The 25,261-nt window shown below is 41.0% G+C and overlaps 1 protein-coding gene across 4 annotated transcripts in view; it reads right to left on the minus strand.

The window, feature by feature from the left end:
* Positions 1-25,261, minus strand: part of TRPM7 (transient receptor potential cation channel subfamily M member 7) — a 120,837-nt gene that overhangs the window by 85,322 nt on the left and 10,254 nt on the right. For all 4 annotated transcript variants that reach the window (XM_050797103.1, XM_050797105.1, XM_050797104.1 and 1 more), the window contains exons 2-4: positions 17,392-17,471; positions 11,397-11,435; positions 1,448-1,646 (exon numbers count right to left, since the gene is read on the minus strand). In XM_050797103.1, coding sequence (XP_050653060.1) covers positions 1,448-1,646; positions 11,397-11,435; positions 17,392-17,471 — 318 coding nt within the window. The remainder of the gene's footprint in view (positions 1-1,447; positions 1,647-11,396; positions 11,436-17,391; positions 17,472-25,261) is intronic.

A 25,261-nucleotide genomic window follows, 5' to 3' on the forward strand; every position in this document is an offset into this window, starting at 1 on the left:
GCTAACACAATGAAACCTCATCTCTACTAAAAACACAAAAAATTAGCTGGACGTGGTGGCATACACCGGTAGTCCCAGCTACTCTGGAGGCTGAGGCAGGTGAATTGCTTGAACTCAGGTGGCGGAGGTTGCAGTGAGCCGAGATCACACCACTGCACTCCAGCCTAGGCAAAAGAGTGAGACACCATCTCAAAAAAAAAAAAAAAAAAAAAAAGGGCCGGGCGCGGTGGCTCAAGCCTGTAATCCCAGCACTTTGGGAGGCCGAGACGGGCGGATCACAAGGTCAGGAGATCGAGACCATCCTGGCTAACACGGCGAAACCCCGTCTCTACTAAAAACACAAAAAATTAGCCAGGCGAGGTGGCGGCGCCTGTGGTCCCAGCTACTCGGGAGGCTGAGGCAGGAGAATGGCGGGAACCCGGGAGGCAGAGCTTGCAGCGAGCTGAGATCTGGCCACTGCACTCCAGCCTGGGCGACAGAGCGAGACTCCGTCTCAAAAAAAAAAAAAAAAAAAAGAATAGAAAAAGAATGTATACTAGGCCTTTTGTATCCATGGGATTCACGTTTATGGTTTCAGTCGATGGTGAATCATATATATTCAAGAAAAAAAACTGAGCCTATACTAAACATGTATAGACTTTATTTATTTGTCATTATTCCTTAAACAATGCAATTAAACAACTATTTACGTTATCGTTATCGGGCATTTTATTAATTTTTTTATTTTAAGTAGAGACAGAGTCTCACTATTTTGCCCAGGCTGGTCTCCAACTCCCAGCCTCACGCCATCCTCCCACCCTCTCAAGTGTTGGGATTATAGGCGTGAGCCACTGTGCCTGGCCTATATTAGGTATTATAAGGAATCTAGAGATGATTTAAACTATATAAGAGGGTGTGCATAGATTACATCCACATACTATGATATCTGCAGACTTTGGTATCTGAGGGAAGTCCTGGAACCAAGGCCCCTGAAGGATGACTGTATAAATAATATGCTAATAAAGGAGTAAGAAAATAATAAAAAATACTTAATCCAAAATAATATAAGAAAAAAAACAGAACAAAGAAAAAAGTGAGACAAATAGATAATAACATAATGGTAAATTTAAATTTAAATACACAGCAGATAACTTTTTTAAAAACAATTAAAAGAAACCTCTTAAACGTAAAAGGTTAAAACCAAAAGGGAAAAAAGATGGCTTAACTATACTGATTCCAGAAAAAGCAAACCATGTCAAGAAAAATGACAAGAAACAAAATACATTTCATAATGATGAAAGGTTCAATCCACCAGAAAGATACAATTCTATATTTGTATGTACCTTTGTACTTTAAAATATGCAAACAAATTACTGAGACCAACTTTTTGTCAATGTTGCTACACAAATTGTGATATTTATTATTTAAATAACAACATAAATGAAGAAAAATTCAATATGTGACATACCTTAGCTCTGTAGGAATGAGAACCCCCTTGAAAATTTATGACTCCATAAGCATCCGTTGGGCTCTGTTCTGTATGCTTTTCCACAGACCATTCTTCTATTGCCTGATTAAAATGGTCACCCAATTTCACATCTGAGTATTTCATGGCAAGGCTTGCAGTAAAACAAGCATGTTGCTTGACCAAGCGACCACAAAAACACCTAAAAGAAAAAGGTGAGATGATTAAAATGCCTTTCAAAAAATTAGAGTTAATGAAAAAATGAAATTAAAAATGAATGAACCGACAGTATAAAAATAAGCTTTTTGATTTTAGAATATCTATATATTAATACCTTCATTATAGCACTGAAATAGCATAGTCTAAGATGAATTCATCATCTAAATTTAACGTGAGGCATCTACAAAACATGGTATAGGCATATAACAGAATAGCATTTACACCGGGTGTGGCTCATGTGGGTAATTCCAGCACTGTGGGAGGCCAATGCTGGAGGACCTTGAGGTCAAAAGTTCAAGACCATCCTAAGAAACACGACAAGACCCTGACTTGATAAAAAAGTTTTAAAAATCAGCCAAGTGTGGTGGCATACACCTGCAGTCCCAGCTACACAGGAGACTAAGGTGAGAGGCTTGCCTGAGCCCAGCAAGGATACAGTCAGCCTTGGTCACACCACTGTACTCCATCCTGGATGACAGAGCAAGCAAGACCCCAACTCAAAAAAAAAAAAAAAAAAAAAAAGAAAAGAAAAAGAAATACCATCCAATAATAAAGATAAATGAATGAACCACTAATGATACTAGAGAATGGATAAATCTCAAAATCATCATACTGAGTGAAAGAACCTAGGCACGAAAGATTATATATTTACATGATTCCACGTATACAAAATTCAAAAAAATGTGAACTAATCTATACAGTGACAAAAGGGTGATCAATGGTGTCTGAAGCTAGGGTACAAATACGGATGGCATTCTACCCAGAAGTACATACTGAACTGTAACACCGAAAGTAGGAATCTAATGGAGCTGGGCAGTCTCACTGATTCGATACAATCTTAAAATCAGATCAGAGTTTGAAGAAGCCAAGGCAGCTTAGAGTTTGTGAGGTAGAAAACAAAAGGAGAAGGGTTGCAAATATCTGCAGAAGGGCCAGCATGTGGAAGAATAACTACTTGGCCAGGTGCGGTAGCTCACGCCTGTAATCCCAGCCCTTTGAGAGGCCGAGGTGGGCAGATTACCTGAGGTCGGGAGTTTGAGACCAGCCTGACCAACAGGGTGAAACCCCGTCTCTACTAAAAATACAAAAAATTAGCTGGGCATGGTGGTGCACACCTGTAATCCCAGCTGCTAGGGAGGCTGAGGCAGGAGAATCACTTGAACCTGGGAGGCAGAGACTGCAGTGAGCAGAGATCGGGCCACTGCACTCCAGCCTGGGCAAAAGAGTGAGACTCGGTCTCCCAAAATAAATAAATAAATAAATAAATAAATAAATAAATAACTACTTAAGGCAAAGTTAAGAGCTACTAGACAGCAACAGCCAAAACAATTTCTGAAGCTCATAAAGGGCAGGGAACAGTTTATGTTCCCACCAGCCAGAGTAGAGATCTCGTAACACAGAAGGCTTATGATAGAGTCCTCAAAAACAGCATCATTAAATCAGACGCACTAAATTAGACCTAGACAGGCCAGGCACAGTGGCTCATGCCTGTAATCCCAGCACTTTGGGAGGCCGAGGCGGGTCGATCACGAGGTCAGGAGATTAAGATCATCCTGGCTAACACAGTGAAACCCTGTCTCTACTAAAAATTTTTTAAAAATTTTAAAAAAGACCATGCTTGTTGGGCACGGTGGCTCATGCCTATAATCCCAGCACTTTGGGAGGCTGAGGGGGGAGGATTGCTTAAGCCCAGGAATTTGATATTAGTCTGGCAACATAGTAAGACTCTGTTTCTAAGAGAAAAAATTAAAGAAAAAAAGACTACGTAGAAAAAAAATATGAGCATGATGAAGGCTAACATAATGAAATCCCATCTCTACTAAAAATATAAAACATTAGCCAGACGTGGTGGCACGTGCCTGTAATCCCAGCTACTCGGGAGGCTGAGGCAGGAGAATTACTTGAACGCGGGAGGCAGAGGTTGCAGTGAGCCAAGATCGTGCCACTGCACATCCAGCCTGGCGACGGAGCAAGACTCCTTCTCGAAAAATAAATAAATAAATAAATAATACTAATAATAATTTTCCAAATAAAGTTTTTGAAAATTTCATTTAAAAAATAACCTACACTTCTACCGTAAAAACTAAAAATATCCTAGCTAACCCAGTGAAACCCCATCTCTACTGAAAATATAAAAAATTAGCCGGGCGCGGTGGCGCCTGTAGTCCCAGCTACTCGGGAGGCTGAGGCAGGAGAACGGTGTGAACCCGGGAGGCGGAGCTTGCAGTGAGCCAAGATTGCGCCACTGCACTCCAGCCTGGGATACAGAGCGAGACTCTGTCTCAAGAAAAAAAAAAAACTAAAAATAAGAGCATATTAACCTCAAAGTAAGCAGAAGAAAAGATATGATAAAGAAAACAGAATGGGCCAGGCGCGGTGGCTCATGCCTGTAATCCCAGCACTTCACAGGGCTGAGGCGGGTGGACTGCGTGAGGTCAGGAGTTCGAGACCAGCCTGGCCAACATGGTGAAACCCCCGTCTCTACCAAAAATACAAAAATTCACCAGGTGTGCTGGTGGGCGCCTGTAATTCCAGCTTCTGAGGAGGCTGAGGCATGAAAATTGCTTGAACCCAGGAGGCAGAGAGAGATTGCAGTGAGCCAAGATCATGCCACTGCACTGCAGCCTGGCTGACGGAGTGAGACTCCACCTCAAAAAAAAAAAAAAAAAAACCACAATGAAACAGAAAAGAGAAAAACACTGGGGGAAAGCAAGAAAACAAAAAGCTTGTCATTGAAAAGATAAATAAAACTGATAAACTGAAGTCAGAATAACGAGAAAAACTGAACAGGAAAATAAATTAACACTCCAGCCTGGACAATACAGCAAGACTCTGTCTCAAAAAAAAAAAAATCATTAATACACCTTCCCACAAAGAAAATTTGAGGCCAGATGCCTTCACTGGTGAATTTCATCAAATATTTAGGAGGAAATATCAATTCTACACACATTCTTCCAAAAAAATCATAAGTGGGTACATTTTCCAATTCATTTCATGAGGTGAGAGTCATTCTGCTTTGGAGAAAAACAAAAACAAAAACAGCCTGTAATTCCAGCTACTTAGGAGGCTGAGGTAGGAAGACTGCTTGAGGCCAGGAGTTCTAGATCAGCTTGGGTAACAAAAGGAACTCCATCTCAAGAAAAGAAAAAAGAAAAAAAGGCAAAGTATTAGCATTACAAGAAAAGACTAGGCCAGGCACAGTGGCTCGTGCCTGTAATCCTCGCACTTTGAGAAGCCAAGGTGGGAGGATCACTTGAGCTGAGGAGTCAAGACCAGCCTGACAACATGGCAAAACTCCTCCTCTACAAAAAAATACAGAAATTAGCCAGGCATGGTGGCATGCACCTGTGGTCACAGCTACTTGGGAAGATGAAGGGGAAGGATCACCTGAACCCAGGAGGTGAAGTCTGCAGTGACTGTGCCACTGCACTCCAGTCCGGACCACAGAATGAGACCCTGTTTCCCCACTCCCCCCAAAAAGAAAAAAGAAATGGACGTGGTGGCTCACACCTGCAATTCAGTTCTTAAGGAGGCATAAGTGGGAGCATAGCTTTAACCAAGGAGTTCAAAACCTGCCTTGGCAATATGGCGAGACCTCGTTCTTCACAAAAAGGAAAACAAGCACTGGACAAAACTGAATGTCTATTCATTATAAGCATTGTCAGAAAACTAGGAAAGCAGGAAACTTCCTCAACAGAGATAACATAACACTTATTAAATCTTACAAAGAGTACCACTACATGCTAAGTCTTGTGATTCATTCTAGCTAAATCATGGAATGTGGTCTCGGAGATTCCTGACACAAACGTGAACAAAATATATGAGACAACTGTTTCAGGCATTAAACATGAAGAAACATGGAGCTGTGATTCTTGAAATGAGGGAAATACATAAGGTAAACCCCCATGATTGCACAAGCTTGGGGAAAATTTCTCAATCATAGAGATGACACCTAGGCAGAAAATGGTAGTCATCGAGCCAAGCAAGGAAGTAGAGAACAGAATTCTCGGCTGTTGAAACAGCTGGAATTTGTAGCAGACTACCAGAGAAAATGGATCCATAAAGACAAGAAGGAAAAAAATCTCACATGGGGATTCACCATGGGTCTTTGGCCATGGTCTAAGGTGGATCTATGAGAGATTCTGTGATGCCTAGCGGCAATCACTTGCTGTGTGTGGGTCTGATAACTGGGTCCTAAAGATCTGGAAGACACAGCAGTTTTAGTTCAGCGTGAAAAGACGTAACTGAACCCCTTGAACACTCAGTTCAGACCACAAAAAAACCTATAACTTAAGAGGAAGGTCCACATCCTAGGACTATGTTCAAAATAGAAGTAGAACTGTCCTAACAAAGAAAAAAATCAAACCTGAATGGACAAAAGAATCTACCAATAATTAATTTAATCACCTGTCAGAAAGAAACTGAACACTCCTTACAGGAAAATTATTTACTCCAGAACAACAATATATAATAAAAAATTACTGGCCGGGTACAGTGGCTCACACCATCCCAGAACTCTGGGAGGCCAAGGCAGGTGGATCACCTGAGGTCAGGAGTTCCAGACCAGTCTGGCCAACATAGTGAAACCCCATCTCTACTAAAAATATAAAAAATTAGCCGGGCGTGGTAGCACATGCCTGTAATCCCAGCTACTCAGGAGGCTGAGGCAGGAGAATCGCTTGAATACGCGAGGCGGAGGGTGCAGTGAGCCAAGATCACAGCACTGCACTCCAGCCTGGGCAAGAGAGCAAGACACCATCTCGAAAAACAACAACAAAAAAGATACATTTAAAAGATGAAGAAAAAAAAGCAGTCATCAGAAACAGACCCTAAATGATGCAAATGTTGGAATCAGTAGACAAAGACTCTAATGCAGGTATTATAAATACGCTGAAGGACATACAGGAATAGACAGTCACAATGAGAGCGCACAGGGTACATCTCAGCAGTGAAATGGAAACTATAACAAAGAATCAAATAGCAATCACAGCACTGAAAAATGTAAGGCGTGAAACGAAAATTCACTGGATGGGGCCGGGCGCGGTGGCTCACGCCTGTAATCCCAGCACTTTGGGAGGCTGAGGTGGGCGGATCACGAGGTCAGGAGATCGAGACCATGCTGGCTAACACAGTGAAAAATTAGCCGGGCATGGCGGTGAGCGCCTGTAGTCCCAGTTACTCAAGAGGCTGTGGCAAGAGAATGGCGTGAACCCAAGAGGCAGAGCTTGCAGTGAGCCAAGATCGCGCCACTGTACTCTAGCCTGGGCGACAGTGCGAGACTCCATCTCAAAAAAAAAAAAGAAAAAAGAAAATTCACCGGATGGGCCAGGCGTGGTGGCTCACGCCTGTAATCCCAGCACTTTGGGAGGCTGAGGCAGGTGTGTCACGAGGTCAGGAGATCGAGACCATCCTGGCTAATACAGTGAAAAATTAGCTGGGCATGGTGGCGGGCACCTGTAGTCCCAGGTACTCAGGAGGCTGTGGCAGGAGAATGGCGTGAACCCAGGAGGTAGAGCTTGCAAGATTGCACCACTGTACTCTAGCCTGGGCGAGAGAGCGAGACTCCGTCTCCAAAAATAAAAATAAAAATAAAAATAAAAGGAAAAAAAAATTCACTGGATGGACCGGGCGTGGTGGCTCATGCCTGTTATCCCAGCACTTCGGGAGGCTGAGGCGGGCGGATCACGAGGTCAGGAGATCAAGACCATCCTGGCTAACATGGTGAAACTCCATCTCTACTAAAAAAAAAAAAAAAAAACCCACACAAAATCAGCCAGGTGTGGTGGTGGGCGCCTGTAGTCCCAGCTACTCGGGCGGCTGAGGCAGGAGAATGGCATGAACCCTGGAAGCGGAGTATGCAGTGAGCTGAGATTGCGCCACTGCACTCCAGCCTGGGCGACAGAGTGAGACTCCGTATCAAAAAAAAAAAAAAAAAAAAAAATTCACTGTATGGACAAAACAGCATAATGGAGACTGCAGAAATAAGAGTGAGTGAACCTGAATACATCAATAGAAATTATTCAATACATCAGATAAAGAAAAAAAAAAGTTAATTTAAAAAAAAAATCTTCCTGGCCGTACGCAGTGGCTCATGCCTGTAATCACAGCACTTTGGGTGGCCGAGGTGGGCGAATCACAAGGTCAGGAGTTCTAGACCAGCCTGACCATCAGGGTAAAATCCCATCTCTACTAATAACACAAAATAAGCCGGTGTGGCGGCATTCACCTGTAATCCCAGCTACTTGCGTGGCTGAGGCAGGAGAATTGCTTGAACCTGGGAGGCAGAGGTTGCAGTAAGCCAAGATTGTGCCACTGCACTCGGGCCTGGACAACAGAGCAAGACTATCTCAAAGGAAAAAAAACAAAAACAAAAACCTTCTCAATTAGGTAAAAAATTTGAACGTGCAAATATTTACGCAAGCAGAATAAGTACAAAGAGAATCACTCTTAGGCATATTATAGATATGCTGCTGAAAACCAAAGGCATAGAAAAAAAAATCTTTAAAGTAGCTAGAGAAAAAAAAGACCCATTCCACACAGGGAGACAACTACTGTATGACAGCTGCCTTCTCATTAGAAACAAAAACTACAAGATAAAACAACAACATCTTTAAAGTGCTGCAATGGGCCGGGCGCAACAGCTCACACCTGGAATCCCAGCCCTTTGGGAGGCCAAGGCGGGCAGATCACAAGGTCAGGAGACCAGCCTGGCCAACATGGTAAAACCCCATCTCTACTAAAAATACAAAAAGTAGCCAGGTGTGGTGGTGGGTGCCTGTAATCCCAGCTTCTTGGGAGGCTGAGGCAGGAGAATCACTTGAACCTGAGAAGCAGAGGTTGCTGGGAGCTGAGATCACGCCACTGTACTCCATCTAGCCTGGGCGATGGGGCAAGACTCCATCTCAAAAAAAAAAAAAACCTGCTGCAATAAAATAACAACCCGGAATTCTATGTCCAGTGCAAACATTCTTCAAACATGAAAATAAAAGAAACATATTTTCAGATAGACCAAACTGAGAAAATTCATGTTCAGTGAAGCTGCACTATATGAAATGCTAAATAAAGGAAACTCTTTGGCCTCGTCAAACAAGAGACACCAGGTGAACCTCACCATCTATAAGAAGAAACGAATAGGACTGGATATGGTTAAGTATAGGGGCAAATATGAAAGACTGTCAGGTCTTTTTGTTGATTTTTTTTTTTTTGAGACACGGTCTTGCTCTGTTGCCCAGGCAGGAGTGCAGTGGTGATCAGGGCTTATTGCAGCCTCAATTTCCCGGGCCCAAACAATCCTCCGGGCTCAAATGATCTTCCCACTTCAGCCTCTTAAGTAGCTGGGACTACAGGTACATGATACCATGCCAAGATTTTTGTGTGTGGTTTTCTTCTTTTTTTTTTTTTTTTTTTTTTTTCTGTAGATACAGGGTCTCACTCTGCTACCCGGGCTGGTCTCAAACTCCTAGGCTCAAACAAAACAATCCTCCTGCCTCAACCTCCCCAAGTGCTGGGATTACAGGCATGAACCATCACATCCAGCCTGTCAGGTTTTTTGTTTTTGTTTTTATGAACTTCTTTGAAAAACTCTTTAACATATCTAAAATAAACTCATTCTATGTACTTTTATTCCTAGCCTACCACCCAGAGACCTTCTCTTCTTCCTCTCATACTTCCTCATCAGACCCTACAGCATATTACAATTTACTCAGTTGCCTAAGAAGGAAATGTAGTTACCATGCTCAAGTCTTCCCTTGTCTTCACATTCACCAAATCCTATTGCATTTATCTCATTAATCCCTTAAAGTACGCCTACTTCTCTTCATTGTCAAAAACATCTTACTTCAGGTTCTCATCTTTTTGCCAGAATCACTCCAAAACTTTAGTAACTGGTCTATTTTCTTCCAATCCAACCTAAAAAAGGAAACTACTCTTACAAAAAATAAAATTGGCCGGGCGATGTTGTGGGAAGTCAGGGACCCCGAACGGAGGGACCGGCTGAAGCCACAGCAGAAGAACATAAATTGTGAAGATTTCATGGACATTTATTAGTTCCCCAAATTAATACTTTTATAATTTCTTATGCCTGCCTGTCTTTACTGCAATCTCTGAACATAAACTGTGAAGATTTCATGGACACTTATCACTTCCCCAATCAATACCTTTGTGATTTCCTATGCCTGCTTTTAATCTCTTAATCCCGTCATCTTCATAAAGTGAGGATGAATGTCACCTCAGGACCCTGTGATGATTGCATTAACTGCACAGATTGTTTGTAGAGCGCGTGTGTTAACAATATGAAATCTGGGCACCTTAAAAAAAGGAACACGATAACAGCAATGTTCAGGGAACAAGAGAGATAGCCTTGGACTCTGACTGTTAGTGAGCCAGGCGGAACAGAGCCATATTTCTCTTGTTTCAAAAGCAAATAGGAGAAATATCGCTGAATTCTTTTTCTCAGCAAGGAACATCCCTGAGAAAGAGAATGCGCCCTGAGGGTAGGTCTATAGATGGCCCCCTTAAGGCGGCCGCTTTTACGGTCGAAGCCGAAGGGATGAAATAAGCCCCGGTCTCCTGTAGCGCTCCCAGGCTTATTACAACGAGGAAATTCCTGTCTAATAAATTTTGGTCAGACAGGTTGTCTGCTCTCAAACCTTGTTCCCTGATAAGAAGTTATCAATGACAACGCATGCCCAAAACTTCATTAGCAATTTTAATTTTGCCCCATCCTGTGGTCCTGTGATCTCACCCTGCCTCCATTTGCTTTGTGATATTCTATTACCTTGTGAAGCAAAGCATGTGATCTCTGTGACCCACACCCTATTCATACACTCCCTCCTCTTTTGAAAATCACTAATAAAAACTTGCTGGTTCTACGGCTCAGGGAGCATCACGGAACCTGTCAGCGTATGATGTTTCCCCCGGACACCCAGCTTTAAAATTTCTCTCTTGTACTTTCCCTTTATTTCTCAAACCAGCCAAGATGCTTAGGGTTTTTCCCCGATAGGGCATGGTGGCTCACACCTGTAATCCTAGCACTTTGGGAGGCTGAGTTGGGTGGATCACCTGAGGTCAAGAATTCAAGACCAGCCTGGCCAACATGGTGAAATCCCATCCCTACTAAAAATACAAAAATTAGCGGGGCATGGTGGCACGTGCCTGTAATCCCAGCTACTCGGGAGGGTGAGGCAGGAGAATTGCTTGAACCCATGAGGCAGAGGTTGCAGTGAGCCGAGATTGTTCCACTGCACTCCAGCCCGGGTAACAGAGCAAGACTCTGTCTCAAAATAATAATAATCATCATCATCTAGCATGTTAGTAATTGCCTGTACAATATCCTTTGAACATGAAAAAGTATGTGCAATGAAAAGCCTTGTAGAGTAACTGAAACTCTCATTTTTCTAGGCCCAAATCTCTCAAATCTCCATCTTACATTCTGCAGTTTCCTGACAGAACCATGATGTCTTTCACTATCAGGCCTTCCCACACACTGCTCTCGCTGCCTAAAATTCCTGTCCTTCAACTTCTGCCCAATGGACACAACTTTCCAACTCTTCTTAGGCAGCTTCACCTGAGTTTCAAACAGCTTTGACTGACCCTTCACCTTCCAAGTCTAGGTAAAGTACCCATCAAATATAATAGCATGTGAGTTTCATGCCACTGTGTTCTAACTCATATTTCTAACAGATTAGTTTTATTTATTTTTGAAATTTGTGCAGTATAGTTATGTTAAACTTACCTGACGAGTTGCTGACAAATTTGACATCCTGGAAGGCATCTATTGAACATAAAAAGGTAAATAAATTATTTCAGGGGAAAAACTTTCTGATTTTAAACTAAAGTATATAAAATACATAAAGTACAAAACAAAGAAAAATTATATACCTAGCTTAATTTTTCAGTAGATACCATAGATCACGTATACCTTGATTTACAATTCAAGTAACTTTTTTAACTGACAGTTTCAATATTTTTAATATAATTAGTTGTGATATAAAATTTAGAAACTATAAAAGACCGACTGATTTAACTACATAAAAATACAACACTTATATGTGGCAAAAATCTGTCAGTAATAAAGTCTAAAGACAAACAGAAAAAAAAAAATGGCAAAGGGTTAGTTCCCTAATATATAAAGAGCTTCCTCAAATCAATTTTTCTCTCTTTTCTGAGACAGAGTTTCACTCTTGTCGCCCAGGCTGGGGTGCAATGGCGTGATCTAGGCTCACTGCAACCTCTGCCTCCCGGGTTCAAGCAATTCTCCTGCCTCAGCCTCCTATGTAGCTGGGATTACAGGTGTGCACCACCACATCTAGCTAATTTTGTTTTATTTTTATTTTTCTTTTTTTTGAGACAGAGTTTCTTTCTGTCACCCAGGCCGCTGGAGTGCAGTGGAACAGTCTCGGCTCACTGCAATCTCCACCTTCCAGGTTCAAGTGATTCCTCTGCCTCAGCCTCCTGAGCAGCTGGGATTACAGGCACGTGCCACCATGCCTGGCTGATTTTTGTATTTTTAGTGGAGACAGGGTTTCATCATATTGGCCAGGCTGGTCTTGAACTCCTGACCTCAGGTGATCTGCCCGCCTCGGTCTCCCAAAGTGCTGGGATTAGAGGCGTGAGCCACTGCGTCCAGCAAATCAATTTTTTAAGATCCAATATTATAAAGGAAAACTAAATGAACAGATAGTTCATAGTGAAAACACACATATAAAAAGATTATTTGATTACAAAAGATTTTTAAAGCATATTTTAAGATCCTATCTTGGCCGGATATGGTGGGCCACACCTGTAATTGCAACACTCTGGGAGGCGCAGGTGAATTGCTCGAGTCCAGGAGCTTAAGACCAGCCTGGGCAACAAGGCGAAACTCCGTCTCTACAAAAAAATATAGTGGTACAGGCCTATAGTCCTAGCTACTAGGGAGGCTGAGGTGGGAGGATTCCTTGAGCACAGGAGGTCGAAGCTAAAGTGAGCCATGATCATGCCCCACTGCACTCCAGCCTGGGAGAAAGAGCGAGAAACTGTCTCAAAAAAAAAAAAAAAAAAAAAAAAAAAGACACTATCTTGGTGACAATACAGAGAGAGTCTGGTATCTGTGGATGAGAGTATATATTTACATAATCCTTATGGAAGGCCATTTGGCAATATCCGTCAAAATAAAAAACACTGACTCTCACACACCAATTCCAGTTCTACAAGCATAGGCTAAAACACATCTGCAGTATACATATAAAATGAAAATTGTACAAGGTACAACTGTACTGCAGCACTTTTTTTCCCTAACAGCCAAAAGAAAAAGTGAAAATACCTAAAATGTTCAATAAGGGATTACTAAAACAAACTGTAATTCAGACATAATTAAATAGGTTGCAACAATTAAGAACAAATTAGTGGCCGGGCGCGGTGGCTCACGCCTGTTAATCCCAGCACTTCGGGAGGTCAAGGCAGGCAGATCACGAGGTCAGGAGATCGAGACCATCCTGGCTAACGTGGTGAAACCCCATCTCTACTAAAAATACAAAAAATTAGCTGGGCATGGTGGCAGGTGCCTGTAATCCCAGCTACTCAGGAGGCTGAGGCAAGAGAACGGCCTGAACCCAGGAGGTGGAGCTTGCAGTGAGACTGCATCACTGCACTCCAGCCTGATCGACAGAGCGAGACTCCATCTCAAAAAAAAAAAAAAAAAAAAAGAACAAACTAGTGATCGCCAAGATAAGTTACAGACACAGTGGGCTACACTATATATCTTAAAGGTGGAAGCAGGATAATCATCTGCTTGGACATGCAAAGACTATATCTAACTTTCTGGAAGACATTCCAAGGAATGGATAACATCAGATTTTTTATTAGCAAGGTAAACTTGTAGCTAAAGCACAGTAGTGGCAAGGAGACTTTCACTTATAGCATTTGGTACCTTTTAAATTATGAACCAAGAGTGAATTATTAAGTCATATAAAATTAAGAGTTCAACTAGTGTAGAAAGAAGTGACCAACTACCTGTTTGTAAATTACGTCTCGTATGAATGGTTAAAGGTGGGGACACTTAGTAACAGCTTTGGATTTCTTTAATACCTTGAGTGCTTTTATTACTTCTATTGCAAAGTGGAATTAGTAAAACTATAGAAAATAAACTCCTTAATGATAAAATCTTTTTTTTTTTTTTTTGAGACAGAGTCTCACTCTGTCACTGAGGCTGGAGTGCAGTGGCACCTTGTCAGCTCACTGCAACCTCCATCTCCTGGGTTCAAACAACTCTCCTGCCTTAGCCTCCTGAGGAGCTGGGATTACAGGTGCCCACCACCACGCCCAGCTAGTTTTTATATTTTCAGTAGAGACAGGGTTTCACCATGTTGGCCAGGCTGGTCTCAAACTTCTGACCTCAGGTGATCCACTCATCTCAGCCTCCCAAAGTGCTGGGATTACAGGCATGAGCCACCGCACCTGACCAACAAAATCTATTTTTTTAATAAAGCAAAACAACAATTTCTCTGGAAGAAAAACAGTATTTTATTTTAGAACTGGAACACTGAATTACGGAGGCTTAAATACTAATCCCATCTTTATGAACAGCCATGTGACTTGGGAAATGTCATTTATCCTCTTGTTGAGAAATGTGGTATGATGTTGTAATAAAACATATCTTTAATAAGTAGTAAGAAATCAGAATAAATCATAGAATCTAATGATTGGAAGAGATGTTAAGATTATCTGTTTTAATGATCCAAAAAGAACTAATCAAAAAAATTTACAGAATTTATTTAAAAATTGAGAGATATTTAAAAAACTTAAAATATTTTCTCAATAGTAAATAAATGCAAATTTAAAATATATACTATTATAATTACTGTCAATTAAAAATAAATAAATGTATGCCAGGCGCGGTGGCTCACTTTGGGAGGCTGAGGCAGGCAGATTATCTGAGGTCAGCAGTTCGAGACCAGCCTGACCAACATGGTGAAACCCCATCTATACTAAAAATAAAAAAAATTACCTGGTCGTGGTGGCACATGCCTATAGTCCCAGCTACTCAGGTGGCTGAGGCAGGAGAATCACCTGAACCTGGAAGGCAGACTTTGCTCGCCTCAGTCTCCCAAAGTGCTGGAATTATAGGCATGAGCCACCATGCTCAGCTTAAAAATATATATATATATATATCTATGTATACCTTTTTCTACTTACCACGTTTTCTTGACGGTGATGGAAAATGTTACTCTAGTCATTACTTAGTAAAGCAGACAATCTCATTCACTACTGGGTGATCATTTATATTGCTTTAATACTTTTGAAAAGATTTTGGCATTACATAACCTAAGGGGGGAAAATCTTAAATACAAAAAGGTTTTATCCACAAAGATCTTCATTGTGGCCTAACTTAAATTTAAAGTGGCTAAAAATTGAAAAAAACTAAATTGACCAATAGGAGAATAGGCATATAAATGGTGGCATACACAATAACAGAATATTAACTACCATTCTTTTTTTTTTTTTTTTGAGATGGAGTTTCACTCTTGTTACCCAGGCTGGAGTGCAGCAACGTGGATCTCAGCTCACTACAACCTCTGCCTTCCAGTGTCAAGTGATTCTCCTGCCTTAGCCTCCCAAGTAGCTGGGATGACAGGTGCCTGCAACCACGTCTGGCTAATTTTGTATTTTTAGCAGAGAAGGTGTTTCACCACGTTGGCTAGGCTGGTCTCAAACTCCTGACCTCGTGATCCGCCCACCTCGGCCTCCCAAAGTGCTGGGATTACAGGCGTGAGCCACTGCACCAGGACTATTACTACCATTCTTATAAAATATCCGTAGTATGAAAAGCAGGTACAACATTTTGCATATAGACTGAATGTAGCAATACTTTAAAACAAAAACAATACACTGAGAAAAAGCCAAAAATAAAACCACCAAATGTTATTAATAATGACAATCTTAATGTATTAAAACTCTAACTATTGATCGAACTTTGTTTCTCAAAAGTTTTTAAAATGTATCATGCACATTATACTTTCAATGGAAATGTGTGTGTTGGGAAAGATTCATTCAAAGTTAGAATTTTTTAAAATGTTAAAGAGAAATTTTAAAAATTAAATTATGTAAATTTACATTTATATAATTTAACGAAAGGTTTTGGAAATGCTATTCGACAAATATTTACTACGTACCCACTATAAACAAGAACAGTGACATATTCTATAATATAAAGGGACATCAGTTAATAAAAATTGTCTATTTAAGCTATGTTTTTCTAAGAGTTATATATCTAATAGAAATGAAAGTTGCAGAGAAGGCAAATGGGTAGAGAACACAGTGTGATAGGAGATGGAAAAGGAAAGAAGATTCAAAAATCTTGCAAATACTTTTGTCAATTAATTTTCATTTTTTCTAAGTGCCCATGAAGAGAAGTGCTCCATAGGTTAGGAAATAACTACATCTTATATTTCCTTGTTTAAGTTTTTTTTAATCTTTAGGCCTCAGAAAAAAAAAAAAAAAAAATTTGCTGGGTGCGGTGGCTCACACCTGTAATCCCAGAACTCTGAGAGGCCAAGAGAGGTGGATGACCTCAGGTCGGGAGTTCAAGATCAGACTGGCCAACATAGTAAAACCCTGTATACTAAAAATACAAAAACTAGGGCCGGGCGTGGTGGCTCACGCCTGTAATCCCAGCACTTTGGGAGACCGAGGCGGGCGGATCACGAGGTCAGGAGATTGAGACCATCCTAGCTAACACGGTGAAACCTAGTCTTTACTAAAAATACAAAAAATTAGCCAGGTGTGGTGGCATACGCCTGTAGTCCCAGCTACTCGGAAGGCTGAGGCAAGAGAATCGCTTGAACCTGGAAAGCAGAGGTTGCAGTGAGCCGAGATTGCGCCATTGCACTCCAGCGTGGGCAACAGAGCAAGACTACGTCTCAAAACAAACAAACAAACAAAAAACTAGCCAGGTGTGGTGGTGCACGCCTGTAATCCCAGCTACTCAGGAGACTGAGGCAGGAGAATCACTTGAACCCAGAAGGCGGAGGTTACAGCGAGCTGATATCACACCACTGCACTCCAGCCTGGGCGACAGAGCAAGACTCTGTTTCAAAAAAAAAAAAAAAAAGTTAAAAGAGTATTTTTGGCAAATATGCTTAAGTAAATATTTCATGAGCTCAACTTTTTCTTTAGTTACTAAGTTAATATCCTTTAATTTTATTTTTTTTCTATTATCAAAGTCATTTCAGAGACCAAAGACACAGACACCTATAGTCTCTGACAATGGATTTTCCAGTAAATAATGATCTGTATCCATATATTGGCAAATAAAAAGAACGACTATTAGGTTCATATTGCTTTCTTCAACATGAACCATAGTGTTGGATACTCAGTAGATGCCCAATAAATACACAAATTTAAGTTTGAAGTATCAGTGAATCCGTTAAAAAAATAAAAAAGAGAGAGAGAGTCTTAACTGCCTTACCTTTGTAAAACACTACACTATGATCTGAGGGAGTTTAGAGATGGAGGAACACTTCAAGGAAGAGATTGTATGCTGTAAATGGCATTAAGAACTCCAAAATACTGATTTTCAATGCTGTTTCTTCCTCCCAATCCTTCCCAAATTAAATGATTAGCAGTAACTATAAAAAGTAACAGTAACTACAAATAATGTATTTAGTAGTTTTTGTTTCCAAAAAAGAAATAGCAATATAATTTACACTAAAATTTCTAGAAGATCCCAGAAGCAACAAAGGTGTGCTTACCTGTGAGGGTCCTTGGAACTTGGTATAATATATACACATTCCCTCTTGGTCAAAGTGCTTTCTATCCAGGATTTCTGGGACTAAAACAAAATGTTTTAAAGAATTGTTTAACCCACTAAATAAGAAGGAAACAATTTCATGATAAAAACATAAACTTTTTTTTTTTTGAGACAGAGTTTTGCTCTTGTTGCCCAAACTGGAGTGCAATGGTGTGATCTTGGCTCATCATAACCTCCACCTCCCAGGTTCAAGTGATTCTCCCGCCTCAGCCTCCTGAGTAGTTGGGATTACAGGCATGCGCCACCACGACCAGATAATTTTGTATTTGTTTAATAGAGACAGGGTTTCTCCATGTTGGTCAGGCTGGTCTCAAACTCCCGACCTCAGGTGATCTGCCCGCCTCGGCCTCCAAAAGTGTTGGGATTACAGGCGTGAGCCACCATGCCCAGCCCATAAACACTCCTATACTACATAATTTTTTATTTACTATTCATTACATACTATAGTCTGAAGATGGCACCCCAAAACATCAGAATAATTCCATTTAAATCCCAAGTGACTTAGATTATTAAATCAACAGTACTGTGAAGATACTATTGCTTCAAATAGTCAAAGAGGAGGGAAGCCAAGTTTGAGATTGCCACTGTGAACCAAAAACCTTAAGAGGGGCTGGTATTATTCTAGGATATGAGCCATTTAAAAGACAACTAGCTGGGCACAGTAGCTCACACTTGTAATCCCAACATTTTGGGAGTCAAGGTGAGAGGATAGTTTTAGCCACCGAAGTCAAGGGTAGCCTGGAAAACATGGTGAAACCCCAAAAGCTAAAAAGTTAGCCAGGTGTGGTGATGTGCTCCTGTAGTCCCAGCTACTTGGAAGTCTGAAGTCAGGCGTGGTGATGCACGCCTGTAATCCCAACTACACAGGAAGCTGAGGCAGGAGAATCACTTGAACTCCGGAGGTGGAGGCTGCAGTGAGCCGAGGTCATGCCAGTGCACTCCAGCCTGGGCAACAGAGTAAGACTCTGTTTCACAAAGAAAAGTAAAAAAAAAAAAAAAAAAAAAAAAAAAAAAATCCACGCTGGGCGCAGCTTTAAAAGTCTTATCTGAGATTCCTTATGGGACAGAGTTCCATCAAAGCCAATTTCAAAAGCCTATGTGAAAAAAAATTATTCTTGCTGCACTTTATACAGATAATCTGGCCAAGTATAACAAAGCAAATCGGTCATACTATAATTTGTCTTTAGTAAAAATGGGACATCGGAGAGAGAAAAAAAATTGTTTTTTGAGAACTATGGTACACCCGTCAGTAGATTCTGGTCTCATCAGTTGTTTTTGAGTTTTTTTCCTGCAATTTAGGCTGACCTTGCTTTCTGCTGTGAACCAATCAGTGATCTCTGACTGAAGTGCAGAAAAAAAAAGAGGGATGGATAATGTAAAAATCTGGATCAATATTCTAATTCTGGGCACATAATGGAATCAGTGATTCCATATCAGTGTGGTTCCGACAGTTGCCAGTTCATGGAAAGTCTTCTAATTTAGTTTACTTGGGATAGTTTTACTTATTTTGCTTTACTGTTATGGAATATATTGCTGTTGTACTCTTTAAACAGGAATGCAGGATAAGCTTACTAAATGTTTTATTAAACACTTACTAATCTTTCAGATATCATGTTTTGTCAGAACTCAGTTATGGATGGTCCTCAGCAAACTGATGCATTCTGAATGAGCGCCTCTCTACCACGGACACAAGAGACCTTAATAATTAGGCAGGAATATCATCACCCCATCCAGCAAGAAGAAGTTACAAAAGGTAGATCTTCGTCCCTCTACAACCCTTAGGATGAAGGATTCTCTTATAAACAAGGGGGGGAACGTCAGAGGTGTTTAAACCAGAGTGACTCCATCTTGAATAGGGGCTGAGTAAAATAAGGCTGAGAGACTTGTTAGGCTGCATTCCCAGTAGGTTAGGCATTCTAAGTCACAGGATGAGATGGGAGTTCAACATAAGATACAGGCCATAAAGACTATGCTGATAAAACAGTTTGCAGTAAAAAAAGCTAGCCAAAACCCACCAAAACCAAGATGGCAACAAGAGTAGACCTCTGGTTTTCCTCACTGCTCATTATATGCTAATTATAATGTATCAGCATGCTAAAAGACACTCTAACCAGCACCATGACAGTTTACAGATGCCATGGTAATATCCAGAAGTTACCCCATATAGTCTAAAAAGGGGAGGAATCCTCAGTTCTGGGAACTGCCCACCCCTTTCCCAGAAAATTCATTAATAATCCACTCCTTGCTTAGCATATAATCAAGAAATAACCTCAGGACTGCTCAACCTATGGGGTAACCATTCTTTTGTTTATTTACTTTCCTAATAAACTTGCGTTCCCTTTACTGTAAAAAGAAAGAAAAGGAAAGGAAAGAAAAGAGAGAGAGAAAGAGAGAGGGAGGGAGGGAGGGAGGGAAGGGGAAAGAAAGCAAGAAAATAATAATGAGGATACCATCAACAACTCTGTGCCAAAACGTGTCAAAACATGTTAAGTAGGCCAGGTGCAGTAGCTCTTGCCTGTAACCTTAGCACTTTGGGAGGCCAATGAGGGCAGATTGCTGGAGCTCAGGAATTTGAGACCAGATAAAAGGGGGCTACTATACATTGTGGAATGGCTAAATTGAGCTAATTATCATACACATTGCCTCACATACTATTTTTTTGTGGTGAGACCACTTAAAATATACTCTTAGTATTTTTCAAGAATACACTGTTATTTACTATAGTCACCATGTTGTACAAAAGATTTCTTGAAATTATTCCTCCCAACTGAAATTTTGTATCCTTTGACCAACATTTCCCCAGTAATCCCCACCCACCTAAGTCTCTGATAACCACCATTCTACTCTCCACCCGGAAACTGAACTTTTATCAGCTCACTTTTTCAGATTCTACATAGATGTGAGACCATGTGATATCTGTTTTTCTGTTCCTGGCTTATTTCACTGAACATAATGTCCTCCAGGCCTATCCAGGTCACAAAAAACAGAATTTCCTTAAGATTGAATGATATTCCCTTGTGCATACTGTCATGTGCCACATAACAACACTGAGGTCAATGATGGACTGCATATTTAACAGTGGTCCCTTAAGATTATAAGGGAGCTGAAAAATTCCTATTGCAGGCTGGGTGCAATGGCTCACATCCTGTAATCCCAGCATCTTGCCACGGGAGGAGGAGATGAGAGGACTGCTTGAGGCCAGGAGTTCAAGACCAACCTAGGCAGCATAATGAGATCCTGTCTCTACAACAGTTTTTGTTTTTTTTTAATTAGCCAGGCATGTTGGTGCCTGCCTATAGTCCCAACTACCTGGGAAGCTGAGGCGGGAGGATCACTTGAGCCCAGGAGTTTGAGGAAGGTTCATCTGAGCTCAGGAGTTTGAGGTTAAAGTAAGCTATGACCACGTCACTACACATCAGCCTGGGTGAGAGAACTGGTCTCGAAAAAAAAAAAAACTCCTATGGCCTACTAACATCATAGCCATCATAAGTTCATAGCTCAAGGACTACTTGGGTATTTGTTTTGATACTGGTGTAAACAAACCTGCACTGCCAGTTGCATAAAAGTATAGCATATACAATTGTGTACAGTACATAATACTTTGTAATGATAATAAATGACTATGTTACTGATTTATGTATTTACTAGACTATGCTTTTTATGGCTAGAGTGTACTCCTACCTATTTTTGTTTTTTGTTTCTCTTTTTGAAACAGTCTCACTCTGTCACCCAGGCTGGAGTGCAGTGGCATGATCTTGGCTCACTGCAACCTCCGCCTCCCGGGTTCACACTATTCTCCTGCCTCAGCCTCCTGAGTATCTGGGACTACAGGCACCCACCACCACGCCCGGCTAATTTTTTGTATCTTTAGTAGAGACGGGGTTTTTCCATGTTGGTGAGGCTGGTCTCAAACTCCCAACCTCAGGTGATTCACCCGCCTCAGCCCCCAAAGTGCTGGGATTACAGACATGAGCTACTGTACCTGACCTAGACTGGGTCTTTTTAAAAAAAATCTATTAACCACTGTCTTTTGTTTATTTTCAAGACAGGGCCTTGCTCTGTCACCCAGGCTGGATGGAGTGCAGTGGCACAATCAGCTCACTACAGCCTCAACCTTCTGGACTCAAGTGATGCTCCTGCCTCAGCCTCTCGAGTAGCTAGGAATACAGGCACATGCCACCATGCCTGGCTATTTTTTTTTTCTAGAAATGGGGTCTCACTATGTTGTCCAGGCTGGTCTCAAGCAATTCTTCTACTTCAGTCTCCCAAGTAGCTGGGAATACAGGCATGGGCCACTGTGCCTTTTTTTTTTTTTTTTTTTTTGGGGGGGGATGGAGTTTCGCTCCTGTCTTCCAGTCTGGAGTGCAATGGTGCAATTTCAGCTCACTGCAACCTGTGCCTCCCGGGTTCGAGTGACTCTCTTGCCTCAGCCTCCTGAGTAGATGGAATTACAGACACCCACCCCATGTCCAGCTAATTTTTTTTTTTTTGAGATGGAGTCTTGCTCTGTCGCCAAGTTGGAGTGCAGTGGCACAGCCTTGGTTCACTGCAACCTCTGCCTCTCGGGTTCAAGTGATTCCCCTGCCTCAGCCTCTCGAGTAGCTGGGACGACAGGCGCACACCCCCACACCCAGCTAATTTTTTGTATTTTAGTAGAGACAGGGTTTCACCATGTTGGCCAGGCTGGTCTCAATCTCCTGACTTTGTGATCTGCCCACCTCAGCCTCCCAAAGTGCTGGGATTATAGGCGTGAGCCACCCTGCCCAGCCACCCAGCTAATTTTTGTATTTTTAGTAGAGATGGGGTTTCACCATGTTGGTCAGGCTTTTCTTGAACTCCTGACCTCAGGTGATCCACCTGCCTCCGCTTCCCAAAGTGCTGGGATTACAGGCATGAGCCATGGCGCCCAGCCAGTGCCTGGTTTCTAATAAATTTTTGGTGTCACAATTTATATGTTTTTGTATTATGTATCTGTTAACAAATTATTCTTGCTATTATTATTTTTAATGGTTTTTATCTTTTAACCTTCATACTAAAAATACAAATGATTTTCATACCACCATTATGGCATTAGAGTATTCTAAATTAACTGTACTTACATTTACCACTAAGTTTTATACTTTTCATATTCTTTTTGTTACTAATTAGCAACCCTGTCTTTCAGCTTGAAGAAATTCTGTTAGCGTTTCTTGTAACACAGGTCTAGTGGTATAAACTCTGAGTTTTGGTCTGGGAAAATCTTCATCTCTCCTTCCTTTCTGAAGGACAGCTGTGCCAGGTACAGTATTCTTGGTTGATGGGTTTTTTTTTTTTTTTCCTTCAATACTTTGAATATATCGTCCCCTCTACTACATCTCATAGTAGTTTTGGGTTTTTCCAAGAGCTGGAAACCAGAGTTGTTTCTCATTGGCAAATCCACCCAAAACTTTAGCAAACAATTTGCTAAAAGTCACTTAAATTGTGTCACTCCTATACGCACAGATTTTTACTAAATTTTATGTCTATAGGGACATACAATGACATTAGCATGTTTCAAGAAAATCTCCTGGCCAGGCACGGTGGCTCATGTCTGTAATCCTAACACTTTGGGAAGCCGAGGCAGGTAGATTACCTGAGGTCAGGAATTTGAGACCAGCCTGGCCAACATGCTGAAACCCTGTCTCTACTAAAAATACAAAAATTAGCTGGGCATGGTGTCAGGTGCCTGTAATCGCAGCTACTCAGAAGGCTGAGGCAGGAGAATCGACTGAACGCAGGACACAGAGGTTGCAGTGAGTCAAGATTACGCCATTGCACTCTAGCCTAGGCGACAAAAGCAAAACTCCATTTCAAAAAAAAAAAAAGAAAATTTCCTATAGCTTTCCAAAGTACCTCATTCACCAATTTCGTTTATTTCAAAAACTTACTACCTTTCATTCTGTTTATGTAACAGACAAATGTAAGTATATTCTTCCCACACATAGCATTCTCATCATTTACAGCCTTCACTTGTTACACAGGAATTGGCTTCACAAACCCAACATTCACATACCCCAGCTGAAAGCTGTAAATATGACCTAATGATAAAAAAAAGTTTTTACAGTTTTTGAAATTCTAAGTTTCTGCTCTGCCATCAGTCACCCAATCAAATATGCCCTAGTTATAAATACATACAAAAATTCCTAGTTTTTTACACTTTGCTGTTTGTTCTACTGCTAGGCTGCACTACCAAATTTTACCAAGAGGTGGCAAACTACAAACACAAATCTGAAAATTCCTACATTTGTATGTTCCAAGTAATGTAAAAAGGAACTATATCCGCAGAATGCTAGCAGAGGAGGGAATCTTAAAGATCAGTTGGTGATCTTCAGTAGTTAAACAGTACAGATTCTGGAATTAGACTGATCTAAGATCCCAGCTCTGCTGTTTACTATGTGTGCAACCTTGTTCAAGTTTCAGAACCTCTTTTTGCTTCCTTACCTGTAAAACAGGGTAACAACAGTACTTACCTCACAATGTTGCTCTGATGATTAAATAAAATGATCCATGTAAGTTGTTTTAGCACAATGCATGCCACATAGTCAAATTTCAACTATGATGGTGATCACTTCAAAATTCCTTGAATTATAAATTTTTATACCAGTCTACCAGCAATAAGGGACACGTATTACAAGTAAACCTAAGCACATCTCACTCTCTAAACAAATCACTACCAGCATATCCTTCCTGCCTAGATGCTGCTAGCAAAAATTTGGGGAAAAAATTAAAGATTCCTAAAAAATTCTGCTATTAAGGTAACATGTGGAAATCAAAGTTTTTTTTAACAAATAAATACATTCTATGATTCTATATATTAAAATTAGAAAGAAGATACTAGCTATGGAGAAGTAGGTCCTATTAGGCTAACCATCCCACAGATAACCACCATAAACTCTGGACAAAAGATAAAAAAGAGGCCAGGCACAGTGGCTGACGCTGGTAATCCTAGCACTTTGGGAGGCCAAGATGGGAGGAATGCTTGAGGCCAGGAGTTTGAGACCAGCCTGGTCAACACAGCGAGACCTCATCTCTATCCGTTTAAAAAACATCTTTTTAAATAAAAAGATAAAAAAGACTTGAGGACACTGAAAAAAGACTTGAGGACCAAAAAATAATAATGAGGATACCATCAACAACTCTGTGCCAAAACGTGTCAAAACATGTTAAGTAGGCCATCTCTATCCGTTTAAAAAAACATCTTTTTAAATAAAAAGCTAAAAAAGACTTGAGGACCAAACACAAGCAGAAACTAGATGGAGTCTACACTTAGAATAAAAGAATGGTATTGAGTGAGTTTCCCAATTTTTAAGGCTTTTTTGCCTGAAGACGGTCCCCATCCTATGCCTCGTGAACAGCTAAATACCAATAGAAATCCCACAGTCTTACTGACTTATAGAACCAGAATACCTACTCAGTGCAAGGTGAAAACAGCAGCTGGAAAGTGATGGGAAAGTTTCTCCAAGAGTCGAGAAAAGGAATCCTAAATACTTCATATTAACTCTACACAAATCTCTCGCTGACCCATGAAGAACGTACACATGGGGCAGCAGCCCAGCTAAATAAAATAACTGAGTAGATATTCCTGCTGCCCATTGTAGGAGAGACAGTTTGGAGTTTGAGTACAATAACTGTTTTAGCTTGGGATGCCACAACAAACACCACACAGACTTGGTGGGATAACAACTGAAATAAATTTTCTCACAGTTCTGGAGATTGAAACTTCAAGATCAAGATTCCAGGAGGGCCAGTGTCTGATGAGGGCTCTCAGACAGCTGCCTCCTCACTGTGTCTTC

The sequence above is a fragment of the Macaca thibetana genome, chromosome 7 (genome assembly GCF_024542745.1).
Source record: "Macaca thibetana thibetana isolate TM-01 chromosome 7, ASM2454274v1, whole genome shotgun sequence".
In the NCBI taxonomy this organism is placed as follows: Eukaryota; Metazoa; Chordata; class Mammalia; order Primates; family Cercopithecidae; genus Macaca; species Macaca thibetana.